This window comes from Planococcus citri, chromosome 3 (assembly GCF_950023065.1).
Source record: "Planococcus citri chromosome 3, ihPlaCitr1.1, whole genome shotgun sequence".
Taxonomy (NCBI): domain Eukaryota; kingdom Metazoa; phylum Arthropoda; class Insecta; order Hemiptera; family Pseudococcidae; genus Planococcus; species Planococcus citri.
In genome coordinates this window covers 46541341-46562875 of record NC_088679.1, presented here as the reverse complement: position 1 = coordinate 46562875, position 21535 = coordinate 46541341, and the positions used below count along the sequence as shown (strand labels likewise).

The 21535-nt window shown below is 37.0% G+C and overlaps 1 protein-coding gene across 3 annotated transcripts in view; it reads left to right on the top strand.

The window, feature by feature from the left end:
* Positions 1-21535, top strand: part of Root (ciliary rootlet coiled-coil, rootletin) — a 45580-nt gene that overhangs the window by 13203 nt on the left and 10842 nt on the right. Inside the window, exons 1-8 of one of the 3 annotated variants that reach the window (XM_065358175.1) lie at positions 13449-13456; positions 16752-16829; positions 18971-19246; positions 19328-19536; positions 19614-19779; positions 20707-20916; positions 21042-21182; positions 21267-21457. In XM_065358175.1, the coding sequence (XP_065214247.1) occupies positions 19103-19246; positions 19328-19536; positions 19614-19779; positions 20707-20916; positions 21042-21182; positions 21267-21457 (1061 nt within the window). In that variant the 5' untranslated portion in view covers positions 13449-13456; positions 16752-16829; positions 18971-19102. Of the gene's footprint in view, positions 1-13448; positions 13457-13488; positions 15337-16751; positions 16830-18970; positions 19247-19327; positions 19537-19613; positions 19780-20706; positions 20917-21041; positions 21183-21266; positions 21458-21535 lie in introns of those variants that run through there. The other 2 variants (XM_065358173.1, XM_065358174.1) reach the window with 2 other exon arrangements.

The window sequence follows — 21535 nt, the reverse complement described above, 5'->3', positions numbered from 1 at the left end:
GGAGCGGAACGAATAATACTATTAATGCCAATAGCAAAACCACCGAAGAAAGGTGAACAAGGCACGAGCCTACATCGATACAAAGAGTATCGTAAGATGTTCCAAGAAATAGCAGACGATCACCCTAGAGTGACATTTCATAAGCAAATAGCTTACGAATTTTTACGCACTGAAACAGTCGAAAGTAACAAAAAAGGATGGTTCATTCAACCCGAAGAATCACCCAACGGAGAGGTTATGCCGATTGAGGCTACTTTTCACTATTGTAAAGCATACGACAGGTATTATCCTGACATGGCGATGTACCCCATAGTAATGGACTTATTATGCAAAATATTGCTAGATGTAGACGATTCAGGCGAAGAAATGCCCAAAACAGGTAGTCTATTGAAAGAACCAATAAGCTACGTACGAGAAAATAAATTCAGCGAATGCTGTACACAAAAAGCTCAAGACAAAATACAACTTAATCGCAACATGATGAAAACTTTAGTAGCTGTTTTAGCTCAAAAAGTAAGTATAGATCCAGCTACTGGAGAATACATGCGAAGAGAATTTCGATCACAAGAAAACGGAAAAGCCGAATTTGTAAGAATTACTTACGACCCACCTGCCAAAAGTGCACAGCTATCTAAACCTTATAATACAGAAACGGCAATGAAGCCGAAATCAAAGAAACATATCTTAGAAGAACAAAAACAGATCGAAGATGACGATAAAACCGACATTGAAAATGAGATAAAAACATTTGAGGTAAAATCCTTGAACATGAATGGTACTATACCACCAGACAAAATTTTACACTATGACTATTACGAATATGATTCGATACTTGGAATGAAAAAAATTAAAATAGACAACCTCGGAAATCGAGAAATTTACGAAGACAAAGCATCACAAATGAGACCAAATGATCGTCTAAACGAGGCAATTTTAATGATGCCTGACATAATGGACTTAAATGATGTACAACTATCATTTGTAGACAATTTAAAAGACGATCCATGGATCAAAATATCCAAATATGAGCCAAACGAGGATGAAGAACATCCAAATCAAATCAAAAAGATTGAAGTGACATTAGAGCAAAAAGCTTTAGACATTTTAGAATTTATGAAAACAAATGAGAGTGAAGCTCGTCACGAAACAAATTTACAACGACCAACAATAAACACAGAAGATTACTACTGCGCAATCCCCATATTTATAGACAATGTACCTATACCAGCTCAGCTGGACACGGGGGCATTGCCCAATGCAATGACAAAACCGGTAGTAGATTACCTAACAAGAGAGCATCCTCAATGGATCAAATACATAAAACTGGACCACCCAGTAAACTTAAAATTAGCTGATAATAAAATCATACGAGCAATGACACATATTGTAGAAGTATGTGTACGCATAGGCAACCACATGCTAACAATGCCATTTTTTATACTAGACACTGACGGATACAGCGTCATAATTGGTAGACTATCACTAAGATACTTAGGTATAAAAATTGACTGTGAAAATGGTCAAGAACGAGCTATCTGCAACCCAAAGAATGGTATACCGTTCACAATACCTTTCCTCACAGAAGATGAACGTTTTGAACTAACACCTAGATTTGGTTATGGCAGCTTACCATTAAAAGCCATGATGGTATGTCCACAAAATGTACATAGTACAGTACGAATGATAAAAAATCATACACAATACCTAGATGAAGATTGGGCTCACGAACAAGAAAAAGCCAGAGAGCTTTACAAGAAAAATATGAAAATAGACTTAAACAATCTCGTAGTTAAGGGATGGATTACTCTTGAAGAAGCAAACAATGCTTGGAAGGAACTAGAAGAATATTGTGACATTTTCAGCTTTAATGCTGGTAAATACAAGGGCGAACAAGTCCGATTCAAATTTATAAATGACATTAAAGAACCTGACTTGAAAAAATGGAGAGGAGAAAAATTCCGACCCTCACAAAAGATAATTGAATCTTTACGACGAGCAATATCAAAAATGCTGAAATTAGGCATAATAAGACCTTCAAGGTCAAACTACATAAACACTACAGCCCCAGTAATTAAAAAATCTGGAGACATACGTTTATGCCTAGACGCTGACGAATTAAACGCAGTGTTACAAAAAGTACTCACTGAACCAAGTCCGATAGAATGGATAATTTACGAGAACACAAGTGACAAATATTTTTGTACTCTTGACTTTACGTCAGGATTTTGGCAACTTGTTCTACATGAAGCTTCACGAAAATTCACAGCGTTCCAAGTATGCGGACAAGTATATGAGTTCTGTAGACTCCCTTACGGTTTAAAAATCTCAAGTGGAGAATTCGTCCACATGATGAACCAAGTTATTCCTGACCAAAAAGGAATTACAAAATTCGTCGATGACGTGAAGGTATCTGGAGCTACATTCCAAGAAACACTAAAAAGACTACTACACGTATTCGAACGCATTCGTGAAAATGGATTAAAATTAAATCCTACAAAAACACAATTTTTTCGCGAATATGCGGAGCACTTAGGATTTGTAATATCCAAAGACGAGATCTCCAAACAAAAGGATAAAGTTACCAAATTTATGGAATTTGTGGATAAACATACAAACAAAAAAGGTAAATTTAATATCACGACAGTAAAACAATTACTACAACTAATTGGACTAACAGGTCTTTACAGGAATTTTATTCCAAATTACATGCAATTATTGCGACCAATTTATAACTTGACTGTAGGTAAAAGTGCTAAAGATGGCAAAATACTGTGGGGCCCAGCCCAAGAAGAAGCTTTTGAAAAGCTAAAGACAGAATTCTGTGCAGATTTTACACTGAAGCCACCACCTCCTGACGTCGAGTTATATCTCGATACGTACGTAAGTGAAGATGCTATGAACGCAGTTCTATTTTACATCACAAATAAAGACAAAGAAGACGAACAAAAGCATATATGCTTATTTGTATCGATCGCATTCGAAGCTCACCAAAAGAATTTTACACCTTTTGACAAGGATATGATGGCGTTAGTCCAAGTACTTAAACGCCTACAAATGTGGGTATTTGGACGTGTAATTCACGTAAAGAAAAACCTATTAGCCACAATAAATAAATACAGAGACATGATGCAAACGCATCGCAAAGCAGCATATTGGATTACAATGCTCAACTGCTTTGACCTACAATTTTCAATGACCAAATCAAATAGGATGCTTTATATGATGAAAGCACCTGAACTTGAAATAAAAAATTTCGAAACGATGATTTCTACTTTTGACTTAAAATTTTTGGACGAAAATGTCCCAAGACTTTTTGACAAAATGTCAAACATATCTAAATATCAACAAACTGATGAAAATTGCATCGCAATGATGAAAATAATGAAGGAATATATACCTGTAAAAAACAAAAAAGAATTAGACAAAAAGAAACGGTTACTAAACCGATACAAAATTGTAAATCAATGCAATACGAATATCGGAGAACGTACTGAATCCGACACAGACGAAGAGATTCAAGACACTGTAAAGAAAAAGGAAATTCTTATGAAAAGACTTGATGACGATACATACGTTCCCTACTTGCCAACAGAACTCTTTTATGACACAGTCGATTTTTTACATACTGCCTATGGCCACACTAGTGCAAATAAATTAGACGCAGCATTTCGTCGCATTTATTACCATCCAAAATCACTCGATTACATTCGAGAAATCACTAATGCATGTATAATATGCAAACTCAATAAAAATTACGCTCAACCAAAAGTGCTTGAATTCGGAAAAATAGAAGCCTACTCAATGGGAGAGGTACTCTCTGTAGACATTTATGGACCAGTTCCAGCTATACAAGGGGCACCTAGATACCTACTAGTAGCCAAAGACATTTTCACGGGCAGAAATTGGCTAAGATCGATGCCAGAAATCAAAAAAGAAAACGTTTGTCGAGAGATGAAAACAATCCTAGAATGGATAGACAAAAAGGGTATTAAACCTAAAAAAATAATCTCAGACAATGGGAAACAATTTATCAATGACGACTGGTACAACCTGCTGGAAGACAGGAATATAAAAGTGGCACACACGAATGCCTACAATCCACAATCGTCGTCGGTTGAACGAACGATGCGGATTATTGGAGACAAACTCCGGACTAAAATCAATAAATTACACGATCCCTTTACAACGCACATATGGTGGCACACATACGTTCAAGAAATTGAAGACGAAATTAATAACACACCAGGTCCTTTTGGATTTAAACCTAATGAGGCCTGGGGCATACAAGACTGTATTACTGACAAAATGCCACACAAAGGGGCCAAGTACGATTTTAAACATAAACTGATAAAGTTGTTACATAAATTAGCAAAGATTAAACTACCTTCGATGACAATCGAACAAAATCACAAAACAACATTAATCCCTGAAAAGGATGTATACACGGATCCAGACGGCTATGCGAGAGTGACAGCTGATGGAGCCTGCTCCAAGAATGGAGACGAAGACGCCGTAGCAGGCATTGGAATTTGTTTTTCAACTGACAGTACAAAAAATATTTCACAGAAATTGGAATTTGACGGTGAATTTAGTCTATCTAATAACTATGCCGAACTAAAGGCAATTATAGTCGCACTAGAGACAATGTTAAAGAACAACTTTAAGAAAGTAAAATGCTTTTCAGACTCCAATTATGCGATCAAAGCATTAAACTATACTGTCACAAGATGGCAACAAAACAACTGGCTTAATTCTCGTAAGAAGCCAGTACACCACAAAATTTTATTTGAACGAATTTTGGAGTTAGTGAAAAAATTCACAAGTGTACAGTTTATACACGTCTATGCTCGTAAAATCGAGTACACAAACGTAATCGCAGATCAATTGGCGAAAAAAGCAGTCTACACGACTGAACACATGAAGTCCAAAGTGGAATCAATGACTCCTTCTCAAATAATTGAGAATTACATACGCGAAAGGCGTAGACTACAACGTATAGAAGAAGAATACAAATACAATAAGGAGCATCCTGATCCTACTATCTTGAAAAAAGGAGACATGGTTCTACTCACGAACCACAAACAATCCAGTAAGGACAAGTGTACGGGAGAAAAATTTTACCCTAAAAAAGTGGGTCCCTACCTAGTAATAAAACGTACAGGAATAAATTCCTATTTACTAGAGCCCACAGACGACTCAAACATCAATCGTGTAGCCAATATAAGGCAACTCACTCTTTTCCTAACTCAAAAGGAGATCGACAGAATGGAAAAGGATGACAAGTTACATTCATACATTGATCAACGAAAAATGATTGACAAAATCAAAGACTTCCTAAACAAACATAAACATGATGATCAAAAATCATCAACAACTGACTCGGAAGAGGACATGCTTGAAAGAATTCAAGGTATACCATTAGCAACTGATGCGGAAAAGAAAATTTTCCACGAAGGATCAAAAATGGTCATAAAAAAACTTATTGACGTTGCTAGAGAGCAAAGACTTCAATTACGTAATAAAAAGAAATTAGAAGCGCAGCTTCAGCCCAAACAAACACAAAATGAGGAAAAAGAAAGTACTCAGGACAAAAATTCGACAGACGAATCAACTGGGGCACAAAAAGCTCGAAAGCTACGCAAAAAATTATACAAAAAGCGTAAACAAGAAAAATCAGACAATGAAACTAAAAAAGCTGAAATTAAGAAGAAAAAGCGAGTAAAACTTGCAGCGAATTTTACGAAGCAGCCACCTAAGACTGACGACAAATTAAAAAACAAAGAGGTAAAAAACCCTAACAAAAAGGAAATAAAATTACCCACAACTACTCAAAATTCGGGGACACAAAACCCCCAACCATCCACAAGTGGAATCAAATTACGTCGATCAGAACGCATGGCCGCTTACAGGCAAAGAATGGGCCCTACAAAGCCTAAAAAACTTAAGAAAACACCAAACGTCATAGACGTAGATGCTATCGACGTAGTTGATTACACTGATGGAGAATACATCAACTATTTTGCACCGGATCCTTGTGAGCTAATCAAAGATGAAACGGAAATGTCATCTGACGAATCTGAGCTTGACAATAGCAGCGACGACGGTCAATCGATCATAATATCGCTAACAGACGACGATGACGTAGATCAGTTAAAAACTGAACAAGAAAAAGTATACGACGCATCGTCAGACAGTAGCTCTGAATCAGACTCAAAAGACAAGACCAAAAAACACAGCAAAAATGCGGAGCTGAAGAAAATTTCAATCCTAAAACGTCCTTCACAACAGGAAATAGAAAACATGATCAAAAGAGATCTCGACTTTGAACCCACAGAGGTTTACGATAAGGCCAATGAAGCTGAAAAACACAAAATCAAACAAAAATTCATTGAAAATTACTCAAACTTATCAAAAAAGATGAGACCAAAATTAAACATATGCGTAAGCAAGATCGTAGGTGACGCTTCAGTAAAAAAATACCTAAGAGATCAAGTACAACTTGAAAAACTAAAGAAAAAAGAAAATCACGAAAAATTACGCCAAGACATGGCGGAAAGACGAGAAAAACGAATTACATTGGAAAAAGCTAAGAAAAAGCTTAATGACCTACGAAAAAATGACGCTACGTAAAAAGTTTCGGAAAAATCGCGAAATTTCGACTAAATAGGTAACATACCTACCTAACAAAAAGATGCATAAAAAATTTTCTAGACAATTTTCATATAATCACAACTACCGCATTCGACCAACGCAGTTGGAATTTTTCAATTCGGATTAAAATTCGCGAAGTTAATTTTTCCCTCAAAATTAGGTAAATTCCCTGCGAGGGAAAAAAGGGAAAAATAACCTCAAATAAAATTTAGACAAACGGAAAGTATTTCGAGCTTGACTGTTGCTTTTTGCAAAATATCGAAGACGTAAAATTTCGAATAGACAAAGTGAAGTTATTTCCAACGACGTGCGTGCATATACGTAAGACGGATTGATAAAAGACAAACCGATCGCAGATAATCGATTTTCGAGACAGTGTCACGTTCAATTTTGCATCTAAGCAAAATCACTGAGTGTATTTTCGCGATAAAGTCGAACCCGATTACCTATAGACGCGAGTGCTAAACGTAACGTATTTAACAATGGCTATACACAGCTTTATCCTCGAAGTTCGTCAAAGACGTCAAGAAGCGACCATCAGTATTGATTTCATGAGCGACATCGGAGACGCCTATAGACAAATCCGAATTTCGACCTTTTTGAATTGGATGCGCAGCCTCCTGATCTTCGACGAGCCAGAAATTTCAAGCAGCGATGGGTACGTGATTACGGTAACTCGAATTGCGCGAAGAGGAGATGAAATTCGTACGACGGTGAAAATCAATGGACAAATCCGTACTCGACCCAACATCCCGGTATCCACATTTCGAGAAATTTTCCGCTCGTTTGGAATCCGACGACCTTAAATAAGACTTAAAATTTACATCCGAAGAAAAAATCTTCAACTTCGAGTCGAAGACTTAACATATTGCGACACAGTCGCTACTTTCGAAGATTTTCAGCCAAAAGGCTTAATTTACAATTAAGATTGACTAGAATAATAAGACTAGAATTAAGATTGTAAAATATTCGAATAAAAATTCTCCACGACGTTAAAATGACTAGACTTTTATTTAGGTAAAACTTAAAAATAAATAACAAACCAAAAACAGGTAAATAAATGTATTTCAACAAGAAGAAAACCGAATCTGAGAAATTCGCATCAAGACTACAAGTTCGATACGTAAGTATTAAGTACAAAATAGGTAAGTAATACCTACGTAACTGAATAATTAAATTCAAATACTCAAAACTATTTTCGCATAGCGAATACCTAAAACAGATTTTTCCAAAATTTTGAAACACATTTTGAACCAAAATTGAACTTTTAATATTACGACAGGCATCACCTTTTGATTCGAAGTCAAAATTTTTCCAAAACCAACGAATAAACAGAAATAGACGAGTTTACTTCGGAGAATTCATCGAACACGATGAAAACGACATTTGGCAACATAGCCAACACAAACCGATTCGATCGAGCTGATTGTATCAGCCGATTACATGACTAGATTTTTTCACATAAAACAACAAGTTTTTATTAAAATTACATAACAAAGGAAAAATATTCTTATACTAAAAGATGCACAGATTTATTAGGAACATTTCTATCGAAACAGAATTTTGAAATATTAATTAGCAACTGAAATATGACGTAAAATTAATCGAAATCGAGCATAGCTCGACACGTTTGCAATTGGACAGCAGAAATTCCTAGAACTTATCGTAGTTACCACTACAAACACATCACTTACACGATCGGTTCGCAACCAGCCGCCCGACCGGCGCCGTTTTCGCCAACCGAACGCTACGAACGTAGAAGAAGTAGGTAGGTGGGGGACTCAGATAAGCCGATACAACCGGCTGCATCGAGCGACACGCCGTACTTTACGAACATTATTGTTTTGTTCTCCGTTCAGGTATGTGCTTGCTCGTGTACTTTTGCTAATTTCTGCTCTTTTAAGTTGAAAGTTTTTTATAAAACGTGTCTTCTGTGACGTGCAATCGTGCGAATTACTTCGCGAACTAATTTTTAACGTGATTTATCGAAAAACCCAAACATTTTTCGCGACTTTATGCGAAAGGATTTCGGAATCCAAAGTGCGCTCGGTAGTGAGACGCGCGATTCAAGTCACGATCATATTTTTGTGCAAAGTGCAATTTATTTAATACTCTTGAGCTCGAAAGCTTAACTTATAATCGTGAGTGCGAATGTCGGAAGGTGAGAAAGTCTACGAATTTCCACCGATCGAAAAACGGCTCGCGGACATAGACCCGCAGTGGAAAGTGTCGACGAATCCGAACGTTGACGAATCCGAAGTACTAGCCACTCAGAACCGCGATTTTTGTGCATATCACACACAACGATTCGGGCTTGCCACCAAACCCGGTGATTGGATTAGAGTAGCGAGAAAAATCGTGAAAGAGGCTAAACCTGGACCAGACGAGCCAACTTCAAGTACGAAAAGTACTAATAACGACGAAGACGATGTCGGCGCTTCCAGCATTAACGTGCGAAAAATGCCACCTCGTAATCTTCAAACCGGCGATCACGGCAGACCTAAAGGAAGCCGCCACCGTACTCGCAACAAGTGATTGCAAACACGTATTCCACGCAGCATGCGTAAGAGACATGTGTACCGAGGCAAGCGCCAACGGACAACAAATGGTCCTCTGCCCACGTGATCAGTGTAACATGACACTTTACGCCTCACAATTTCATTTAATGCAGACAACGCTACAAGCGCTAGATTTACGTGCGCTGGCAAACTCGACGGTGGAAATTGAAGCTCAATTCTGGCAGGATAGTCACGCCACTAGCGAGCAACAAATTGCGCAAACCCAAGCCTTAGTAGCGAAACTACAGGCAGAACTTACGAGTACGAAAACTCAACTCGCTAAGACTAAAAGTCTATACCAATTAGCTTTATCTAAAGCTAATGAGAGGCGATCACGATCAAGATCGACTACACCAGCGAGAACCGCTGACGACGCATCCGTCATTCTCAGCACAGCTGCTAACGTATTATCAGTTCAATCTGACAACACAAACCAACCTGGTACATCAACATCGTCACCAGCTTCCTACGCAGCTGCAGCCGCAATCCAACCGGACTTCGAAAATATTCAACGTCCGATACATGAATACAGACCACCGCTAAAAAGTACACAAGGTCAAAAATTGCCAACAGGCAATATTCAGAAGAGTTTTGCTCCGAACCCAACGATAAGAGGCCGAGCTCCGACTCCAACTTACAATTCACAACAACAGATGTTACAACATCAAATGCCACCGCCACGGTTACCAAGAGGAGTATCCCCCGGCAACATTCGAATGTCGAAAGCAAACCAACAACGTGCCGCAGCAGCACAGCAGCAAATGGCACCAAATGCCAACGTAAATCTGGCAGCAGCCAGACCTGACCAGGTACCTCCTCACGTTTCGGTGATGGACCAGGTACCACAATACGACGATCAAGGCAAATTGATACCACCTGCGCTACACGTACCTACAACTGAGAAACGTAGCATTTACCGCACACAACAGACAAAAAGTCGAAGCAAACTAGAACGTGAACGTAAAGGTCCTTTCGCACAGACGAAACGAGAACACGATCGATTTTTTCGACGATATGCGATAAAAGCAACGACGTTATATCCATTCTTTCCACTGCAATTTTACCCGTGTCGATACACACTCCTCGCGACGTTCCACAACCAAGCCGCGAACGGCGTATACACTGCAGTTGCAGCTCAAGACGTCCTAATGATGGGAGATGGATATATTTGGGGAATGATCCAATACATGCTTCGACTTCGACAAAATATGCTACAAGCATTACACCCAGGACTCTACCGACGTGATTTGAGCATTGTCGACCTGATCGACTGCCTAACTAAGTTAAAAAACTTACCACCTCGAGTCATGTACTCAATTGGAAACTGGGACATGTTCAATGGCATGTCACCAACGACTTTCCGCGAACATTATGCGGAACTATTAAGACTAATGCGAAAGTATAAGGTTAGAGAAATCTACCTTATGCCACTAATGTATTTTCCCGACCAGAATGAACAGCTGGTAGCAGCTTATACGAAAGTTTTCACGGACTCCTGGTCGAGAACCTACAACGGTATCGTAGAGATAATGGGACCTGAAAACTTTTTCGGCAACATGCGACCAAACATGGACGATTTTGGACCCTGGTTTGAACCAGAGGTCTATCACGATTACGTATTTGCAATCCGCGACGATCTTATCATGCCCCCGAAAGAGCGAGAACGTGAAGAGAACGAAGGGGAAGAAGACGCCTTCCAATATTACGACGATGATACTTCCTCGGAATACTCGCAATCGTCTCAACATTTCGTTCAACAGGACGATGAATTTCCAGAAAAACAAGCCGAATTACAATTCGAAAGCCCAGGAACGGATTACATACCGATTGGTCAGCAACAAGCTGGAATTAACGACAATACACTCGTAAACGCGGGACTTAGTCAAGCTAACTTGGAGCAGTTCAACGCTCAACAAGCGCAACAAGCGCAACAACATGTTGCAATGGAAGGTATCGAAACCACACCGGAAACGGTACAAAAGATGGTTGATATACCTGGAGGACAACAAATGATGAACATTTCGACTACCAGATTCAATCAAGCTTGCGACGAATTGAATCAAACTATTCAGCAACATGCTCCTGAAACAAAACAAATGCAACCATTTGGAAACAATCAAGTTGCAAAACACCAAGGGCTACCCCCAACGATCGATAAACCAGCTTTCACCATTGTAAGAGATGGAAAAACTGAGTACACTGGACACAGTCCAAAAACACCTGAGAAAATGGAGGAAGGAGTGGAAACGACTGTTCAACCAGGAACGGTTCCATTTTCAGAATACCCGTCAACGTCAAACCCTGGTACGCCACAGGCGCCGATAAACACGACGCAAGGATCCACAGGACCATCGCCGAATAAGTCGCAAAATGCAGCAAACTTCCTTACTAGTACGCCGAAACCTCAACGCCAACAAGGCGAAGCGAATAGCAACAAAGAAAGCGCAAACGCTACAATCAACCACGAAGATGCTGACATGCCAGAGAGCTAATACGATACAATCGTAAACACGACTTAGACACAGTCTAATACATAAAATCTGGTGAAAAATAACAACTACGTACGACTCAAAAAAGATAGAAATTTTGGCCATTTTTGAAATATAATTTCAACATCCAAATTGTAGGTACCTATCCAAATAAAAGTAGGTACTGATAAATTCAAAAAAGGTTTGAACCTAGGGACCAATTTCACCAGAATTTTCATTAAAAAATCTTCCACTCGAAGTCTTATTCATTTTTCGTAGTTTTGAACTTTGTCTAATTTTCCAAAATCGAGTGGACTAACGTAAAAGTGCAAAAAAAAAAAAATGAGTCGAAATTACCTTTTAACATAATCGCGCAGCGATGTCAAATTGACATTTTATAAAAATTACCCACAGGGTACCTTATTAATCAACTTTCTCAACAGCAATCGTCGAAATATCATCGTAGTCGCCACTGACTTGGCATCATCGCAACCAAGGCGAGGTAACATTCCGCCAACGTTTTATTTCAACGTCGTTATCTGTATTCGAAGAAGTCAACTTTAACATCCGACGATAATCATCTGTATTTTGGTTCGATATATCTCACTACGTTGCATTTTTCGATTTATATATTGTGCTGATTGTTATAATTTGATTACATGTAATTTTGTTCGGTCACAGACTGATTAATTTTTTGTTTATCTATAATTTTGTTTTCGAAAGGACTGATTAGATTTAGTTTTATTTTGTAAGATTTGACAATTTATTTTTACGATGCGTATTTTTGGACAGTTGTTTTATTTTTAAGTTGTGTATTTTTGACGCATCGAACAGTCCTATTTCTATGTATTTTGTAAAATGTTTCATGTTTAGAAGTTCTAAGTTTTTTGTAATTTTTCATACTCGACGTACGACACGACTCACTACCACAGGTAGACGACAAGTACCTTCAACTTTGATGCACAGCATCCAACTTTCGGTTCGCTTGGCCGATTCTTGTCTCGTCTGTCCTTTTCGATTTGGGAGTTTGAAAAAATTATTAGTTTAGGGAAAACGTCTTTATTTTTGTATTCTGTCGCTAGATAGTACATACTTACCCGATGTTTTCAACTTCGCGTATTCTGTCCTTATTCGCTGCTCGTATCTTCGGATGCGACAGCGGGTGGTGCAGGGTCGCGAAGGGGAGCTTTGGGGGTATTGCTACGCGAACAGTGGGCTAAATTTGGATTTACTCTGCCTCGAATTTCCCGCAGTGGAACACCACGAGGGGCAGAGACTGCTCCCACAGGGACCAGCCTGACAGCTTCGACATATCTTTCTCTCTCTAGTCCGTGCTTTCCACGACTGGTTATACTCATTGAGTAAAGCCACGAAGGGGCATATGATAGAGGGGAGATATGCCGGACCTGTAAGGGTTATATAGGATTAAGTATATGTGTTGGTAACACTGATCACGCGTCGCGACACAGGGCTACAAGCCCACGGAGCGGCGCTGCGGCCGATTGTTATATTGTTGAGGTACGTAGTGATCGGACGTGTCGACGCGGTATAATCTCGGTGGTGTATCATAGCCATAATTGGCAAGAAAGCGTATTATATTAGTTTTAATTGTGTTTAATTATAAGTAATTAGTGTTAAGTGTAAAGTATCGTGTTGATACTAAAAACCTTCTTCAAAGGTATTTAATTGTGTTTATTCTTTTACGTTTAATACATAGTGTCTTACACGTGACTACATTTTACTTATTGTGTGATATAATTGGTATAGCCTTTTGCCGGGGTAAGTAATATTCTCAGAGTATTCAGCTTATGCAGTATCGTCTAGTGGTACATAATATCATTATATTTACAAAACAAAACAAAACTGGATCGAAAGAACATGCAAAAAACTTCCCAGCCAAAATTTCAAATCCAAAGTCTACACGTATTTTGATATGTATAAATTCTTGAAAGTCAAATTAAAGCTATGTTTTAAAAAATCAGAAGTTTATTTTACTGAGTGTTGAAATTTTGTGAGCATATTATTTTCAACTGCCCTCCTCAATCGATTGGAAACTGTTTCGAGTTGCTTTGAGCAATTCTGGAGCCTCAGTAATTTTTTTGAAGACGTAATCCTAATAAAATTACGTGTGAGTAATTAAATTGGAAAGCTGAAATTCCACGTGCCCCACATATTTTTTCAATCTCGAAAATTGGTTAGTGGGAAAGCCGTTCCGCAGCCTCCAGTTCATTTTTGGAATTCTAATTTGCCAAATACCTACATTATTGTACTTCGAAATTTATCAGAATACGTAAGTAACTTACATGAATATGAACAGATGCATGTTGGGGGGACTTACTCATGCAACCGATCATGCACCAACTTGACGAAATATTGGTTTTTGCCAGCTTGGCGTTTTCTTTTCTGATTCAGAGTCGAACACATTCTTTTATGAGGTACTCGATCAGAAACCGTGTTTTTATTTATGGAAATGCCATGAAATTTGTTCTCTCATGGAAGCTATTTTACCTGGTTTTTCAACTGAAACCCTTTTGAGAATAAACACCCTCACTCTCACCTGCTCACAGTGTCTCTAACAATACTTAAGTAGGAACTTGATTTTTTAGTCACAGCCGAGGGGTTCTGATCAGTGATCACCCAGTGGATTTAGAGAGTCAAGTCACATGATTGTACTCAGGGTCCTTTGGATCGTTCTGGGCACTGAATATTCTTCTAAAATTTTTTTTACCCTTTCATTATTTTTTTCTATGAGCTTTTCGTGAGCAATATTCTTAAGTAATATTTCAAAATTAAGAAATGCTTACTCGAATCACACCTTCGTGCAGAAATTGCGAAAGTATTTTTGCAAGTTTTTTGAAAGTTGGCGTAAAAGAGGTATAAAGAATAGCTGTCATTACTGTTGACAAGTTATGAAGTTCACACCGAGTTAAGATTTTGCTGAAGGAAAGCTCGTTATTGATTCAGTTTTTAATTTTATTGTGTGCGATAACACGTACAGTAGGGTTGTTTTCATATTTTTTTCGCTCATGTTCGCACTCGGTAACATTGAAAAATGAGCTAATCGGACGTATTGTGATAGTGACAATGACTACGTCATTTATAAAAATCTGTACGTATAATCGTTTTTTTCTCTCTGTATATATTTTGGAGGCCTTCGCGCTACAGTATTTCTTATTTTCGTATTTATTTGCAAGTCTACGCGTAAGCAGAACTATTCGAGTTGAATTCGTACGCGAAATTTGGGTTAATTGAATAAGATCAAGTTACCAGATTAAGGAAAATGAAACGTCGATTTGCCGGATGATTAAGAGACATGCGATGCATGTGAAAATCAGATTTCCATCGGAATGAATACGACAAAAGAGGGTAAAAATTTCTCTTCCAAGGATGGGGATGATTTTGAACATTTACCGGCACGGTCTCGAACTCCGGTATATATTCCACATGGTATGGAACTCGCCCTTCCGTCTCCCGCCAATCACAAACGCACTGGGAATTTGGCTTCGCCTTCGAATGAGTTTTGGAATCCGTCGCACGACAGGTATTGTCTGACTTCAGGAACAGAAGTTAATATTACAAATAATACTACAGTACTTGTAGTAGATGTGCCTGTGAAACCGATTGAAAAGCTTAAAAGAGCCGTCAAAAAAATGCAGAGAGTAAGTGCTGTTTTTTAACTGTATTTCGCGATCAAATACGTACGATGCCTTATTTTCCAATTTTGTCGGTTGTGTAATGTGTGATTTACTCGGTGATGTGATTTTTTTTTTCAAATTCATGTTGTGTGCGATTATTTTGCGTATCTACCTAATAAACAGCACGTGTGAACTGAAAAGCAATTGGAATTTCAAATGAATTTTTGAAATTCATTCGCGACTAAGAAATTCAGCATCATTTTTCTTATAAAAATGTCTCAGTGATTCGTTAGAAAAATCATTGTTAATTAGACTGCAATAAAACGAAATCAGTCTGATGAGAGGGCTTCTTGTAGTCGAACTAATTAAGTCACATGTAAATTAACAAATTACCTAGGTACTGATCATTCCAAGTACATACTTTATACAAATTTTCACGGAAACGTGATTATGTGACTGATTAAAATGGAAAAATTGAATTTTTCTGCTGTCATGGTTGACCTTTGAACACCAACAAAGCTTTATTACTTACTCAAAACGAGGCTAAATTTATTTTGAGTCATACGTAGTTTCATTTGAATATCACTCTCAGAGCTTTCCACGTAAAATTCTGATGTCACAAATTGTATACAATGTTGCAACAATGAAACATGACACCACTCTGCCTCGTGCTCTCTTGGGTAAATTTTCCCAAAATGGGTAAACACATACCTGATTTGTTTGCAGCAATGGGTGAATTTGCCCCTTGCGTAATTGATAAATAAAATTTTACAATGAAACGATTATCAATATTGTTATTAAATAATGCGCGCAAAAAAGAACTTTAAACGTCTGCTCTTGCATGACCTAGTAAATTCTCAACCATGATCTTTCAATTAAAACTTAAAAGCCATATAATCTAAATGCATTTTAAATTCTATTTTCACATCACGTGTATCCGCGATTGAGACCTTTGAAAGCGATTATTCAACTTACACATGTACAAAGAAACTTATATACCTACCTGCTCAACTATAGGCTTCGTGATTCCGTGTCAATTATCGAACTTTCTCAGTAGTCCAGAAACTTTTTTCCCTTTAGTTACCTTAACAATTAAAAACTATTCAACTTGCTCTTCTAGCTACAGTTGTATATAGTACTCGATGTTGAAAAAAAACTTGCGTCTTCCTTCTGCGCCAGGAGGACTTCCATCTAGGTATTGGTATTTTTAGTGAAGAAAAAAAAATAAGGAAAAGAAATCGCATAATTACGTGTTTGAGTATTTTGTAAGGGTAAATGAAAGTTTTCGTCTCATTTGGTTAATCGTTTTGAAAGTGAAAGGTATAGGTAGGTTTAGGAGTGTTGATGTGCTTTGAAGAGTGACGTGATTTCATTGTTTACTTGATACAACGTTGGAATTTTGGCCTACTTTTCATTATTTTGTGTATGTGTAATTTCAGTTGTCTAGAAAAGAAACAAGTCTTCCACGAAAGCCCGATGTGAATCTTTCCAGATCGTCATCTGTGCGGCCTTCAGATGTAAGTACATTTTTACGTAGTTTTTGAGTTTTTACATTTTTCACTTTCGACACGATTATTTATACTCGTAAAATTTAAAGAAAACACCTACTCGTTATATTTAAGACTGTGAGATTGGTTGAAGTTTTTTTTTTCTGGAAAGTGGTTTTTGACAAACATTCTTCATAAATTTGAAAAGTTTCCAAAAAAAATCAGGCTCCTTGAAAACATTCGTCGATTCAGAGTTCTATTTGTTAAAAAAAAAGAGTTTGAAGAAAGCTAAAATGACCTATTTTAATTCTTTTCAAAATTAGTTAAATCGACTGAAAAGTTTATTCATTTATTAAAAACCTTACCCCTACCTTGGATTGTTACACTTGAGACTTTCAGGTATAGTTGCACCATTCTGTGAACAAATTCGAATCATTGATACGTACGTATCAATGCAACTAGCCCTTAATGAACGGTGTCAAACTTAAATGTAATCCATTGGATTCTTTTTGAAAATGAAGCAACTTTTCAGTTTTCAGTGTATTAAATTAATTTCGAAGAGACCTGAAGGCCGACTTAACTCATTCAAAACTCCTCTTCAAAAGAATTGAACTCTGAATCAACGACACTTTTTGAAGACTTCGATCCTTTTCTAACTTTTTTGCCAATTTACAGAGCTCGTGCTCGGTTATTTTTCAAGTATTACTCAAGTTACTAAAGTTACTATTGAAACTTTGGATACTATTACTAAAGTTACTTTTTAAAAAAATTATTAAAAATCCAATTTTTCCAAATCTTGACCCTACTTCTTGAAAAAAAACAAGAAAAAATTTTGAAAATATTCAATGTGAAAGCATGCACTTTTTAATTTTTTCCAACTGACCGATTGCGTTTTCAAAATTATGGTTACTGCTAACATTGTCACAAGTCTCGTTTTTTGCCAAAAATATTAACAAATCCTACATTTTTTCAAATTTGCCAAAAAGCCTTGTTTCTTGCTAAAAATTGTAGTTTCTCGTAAAAACTTCCAAGGCAAAAAGTCTCCTTTTTCCTCGCTTTTTTTTGCCGTTAATTGTCAAAAAGTTCTGCTTTTTCCTATAATATTGTAAGTCTTGCTTTTGTCGAAAATTCGATTGTTCAACCCTATTATCAAAAATTATCAAAACATTCCACTCTTCATCAAAAATGTTGCAAAATAGTCCAACTTTTTTTCACAAAAATTTGTTTTTTGCTAAAATTGTCATAGTCTTTTTTTTTAAACAAAAATACTCGTTTTTTAAAGCAAAATTCGCTACTAACCGTAAGTCTCTTTTTCCCAAAAATTAACTGCTTTTTGGAAAAATTGTCAAGGTCTTGAATTTTGCCGATTTATTGTGAAAAATTCTCGTTTCTAGCAATTCGCCAAAAATATTGCTACGAAGCTCTGCCTTTTTCTAAAATTACTGTCAATAGAGCCGGATTTAGTTAATTTTTGCTTCAGGCGAATTATTTTTGTCGCCTTTGCCGGTTGTGTACAAACATGCCCCCTCCCCCCCAAACTCTAGGTCCACTCAACATAGAAAAAGTAGCAAATAATTCATGAAGATTTCATGTAAATCTTATCAAGATGACAAATAATTTCGATACCTTTTGCCAAAAAAACGTAAAATTCCATTTTCTTAAAAATTTTGTTTTCAAGAATTTTTTTATTACCTACAATGAAAAACCTGAAGTTTTGGAAAAAATTATTTTTGAAAGAGGTGTAATGCCTGTTTCTTGGCGATCAAAAAATTCACGCGTGCATCGACTTATTGAACGTGTCCTTGTTCTCATGACTCATGGCCATAACGTGAGAACTACTATAGTAAAACGCGAAGCACTACACAAATTTCGATACATTCGTCCAAAAAGTTGAAACTTTGGTTGGAATCAGACCAATGCCACATATTTCTATCCCTATTTCCCCTACTTTTTATAAACGCTGTCGTTCGGAGGCATTACTTCTTGTTCGATAGGCACACCCTCGTATGCTAAGACGACGCCTATTTTTATTAAAATTTTTCAAATGGTTTCTTGTCGAAAATGAAAATTTATTGAGCCCAGAAAAATGTCTTTCACTTTGATTTTATAAGTTCAAGAAGTTCAGATTATGATTTTTGTACAATTGTTCCCTACGTCTATTTTTCCCCCAGGTTAATAGACATATTTCAAGGTATGATACGGGTCGTTCAAGTTTGCGGCTGGATCGAGACAGGGATCGGGATCGAGATCGTACTCGCAGAGGGTTAAATTCAGAGACGAGTTCAATCGCGGATAAATCAGAAATGGACGCTGGACAATTGTTGAGGGAAAATACCGACCTTAGGCAAAGGCTAGAAGACGAAGAAGCGTGTTATCGTCGTAAAATAGATACATATCGTCTTGCTCAACAACATCAGGCTACTTTAGTCAGCAGATTACAGTCAAAAGTGAACTTCCTTCGTTTCTTGATCGTATTTTCACTATCAAGTTCGCAGGTTGAAAAAATCCCAATTTCATTTTTCCCGTAGGTTTTGCAGTATAAAAAACGCTGCTCGGATTTAGAAACTCAAATCAAAGACAATATACCGCTTTTCGATTCGATAAAACAATACAAAGCAATCACAGCACCTCCAGGATCAGCGTTAGATGCAGCTCAACAGCATCTACGTGATTCGCAAGATGAACCTATCGTTGATTTCGAATCAGCGTTGAGAAGATTGAGTGACGAACAAACTAGGTATCATCGATATTGCAATCTTTTCGAACCAATAACCGGGCCACCGCTTTAATATCTAATTCTGTGCGTTTTCGTAGAAATGAAAAATTAACGAAATTGAACCTGGCGTTAAGAGAACAACTTGAAGAATCTCAACAAACTAACGAATCATTGACCAACGATTTGCAAAAACTCGCCGGCGATTGGCAAAAAATGCGCGATGAAATGGTGGAAAAAGAAGAAGAATGGAAAGAAGAAGAACAGGTAGAAAAATTTACGTAGAATATCGTTTTCAATATTGCTTGTAGCTTTTTGGAAATTTCGGCAAAAACATACTTAGCAGAATTGAATGCATGGGTAAATACCCATTTTAATTTGTTTTCAAAATTGTATGAACGTTTGAAAATTGTGACCATTATTGGCATGGAAGAATTTTGTGACGAAGATCATAAATTACTCCTGTAATGTGATATTTTGCTCATTTTTATCAAATATCTCGCCCCTTCCACAATCAGAAAATTTATTGCCTAGATAGTAAAAAAAATTATGTTTCATTCAATATTGATTCTTCAAATTCAAACTTCACCATTATTTTCTATTTTTTATTGCAATTTTTTTGAAATAAGTACCTACATAATGATGGGACGTCAGATAATAATTAGAATGGGTGATTGTTCGATTTAGCAAATCCAAAATAAATCAAAGCTAAATTTTCTGTCAATCTGCGAGAGAAATTCGAAAATACGTCTGAAAAATTCAAAATCTTAAATAGACACTCAAATTTCAAAAAATTGTATTTCTGTCAATTTTTTTCAAAATTTTGCCAAGAAACACGCTGTTTTCAAAAATCCATTTCTTTTAATCCGAGGTGTTTCACTTGTCGATGAGATCGAAATCCCTCCCTTCATAAAATACCGCCAACAATATTTCATTAGTTTTTATTTTATATATCGGGAGAATGAGAAAGGTAATAGGTATCATGTTTTGCGATAACCATAAACTTCAATCGCGTTCTCTGTTATCGGAAACGGCGTAATTTCTCATGTTCAAATCATGTCCATGTATTGTATACTTACTCGTGCAATATTTTCACGCCTTGCCATTTTCTTATCTGCGGGTATCATCTTTTGCACAGAGCGGCGCCTCGCGCCTGTGTGATAACGTCAATGACTAATATTGGTTTAATTTTAGTTCTTCAACGAATATTACAATACGGAACATAATCGAATGCTGAATTTATGGAAAGACATTATATCGATGAAAAGGTCGTTTTCCGAAATTCAATCAGCTACTCAACGAGATTTGAGTAAACTGCGTAATGAAGTCAGCTCAACGTCCAATGATATGATAGCCACGTGTAGCAACCTATTAACGAACACAACTCAAAATATGATAGCTGGGGTAGGTATCTTAGTTCATTAATAATTTTTTTCATTCAACTGATCTGTCTATGTACCTTCGCTATGTACCTCAACTCTACAGCATGCTGATTATTTAATCATTGCGATTTTTTTTGCCATTCTCAGAAACAACAAGAAATGAAAAAAGAAAATTACGAATTGCAAAGTCGAATTAATAAATTGAAAATAGATTACGATAACGCAATGGAACAAGTCAAGCAGAAAGACGATAAAATACAGCAGTTATCTAAAGAAATCCAATTATTGGCAAGTACATAATATAATTCTGATCCTTGATACGAAATCTTGAATGTTGTTTTATTAAAGCGTAATACACTCGTACAATCATAGAATAAAAAAGTATCAGAGACGGATGAAAGTATTCAGGAAATTTCGCAATTGCAAGACGAAGTCAAATTGTTATTGAATGGCCTCAGTGAAATTGCTCAAACCGTTGTCCACGATGCCGATTTGAAGGATATCGATATAATACAATCTATGCCCCATATACATCTTTCATCTATGATGGCTGCTCCATCGAGGTGATATATTCCTCTATTAATGGCGAGATTTTCGTTTAAAATTCGACGCACTGCTCTACTCACTGTTTAATTTTTGTT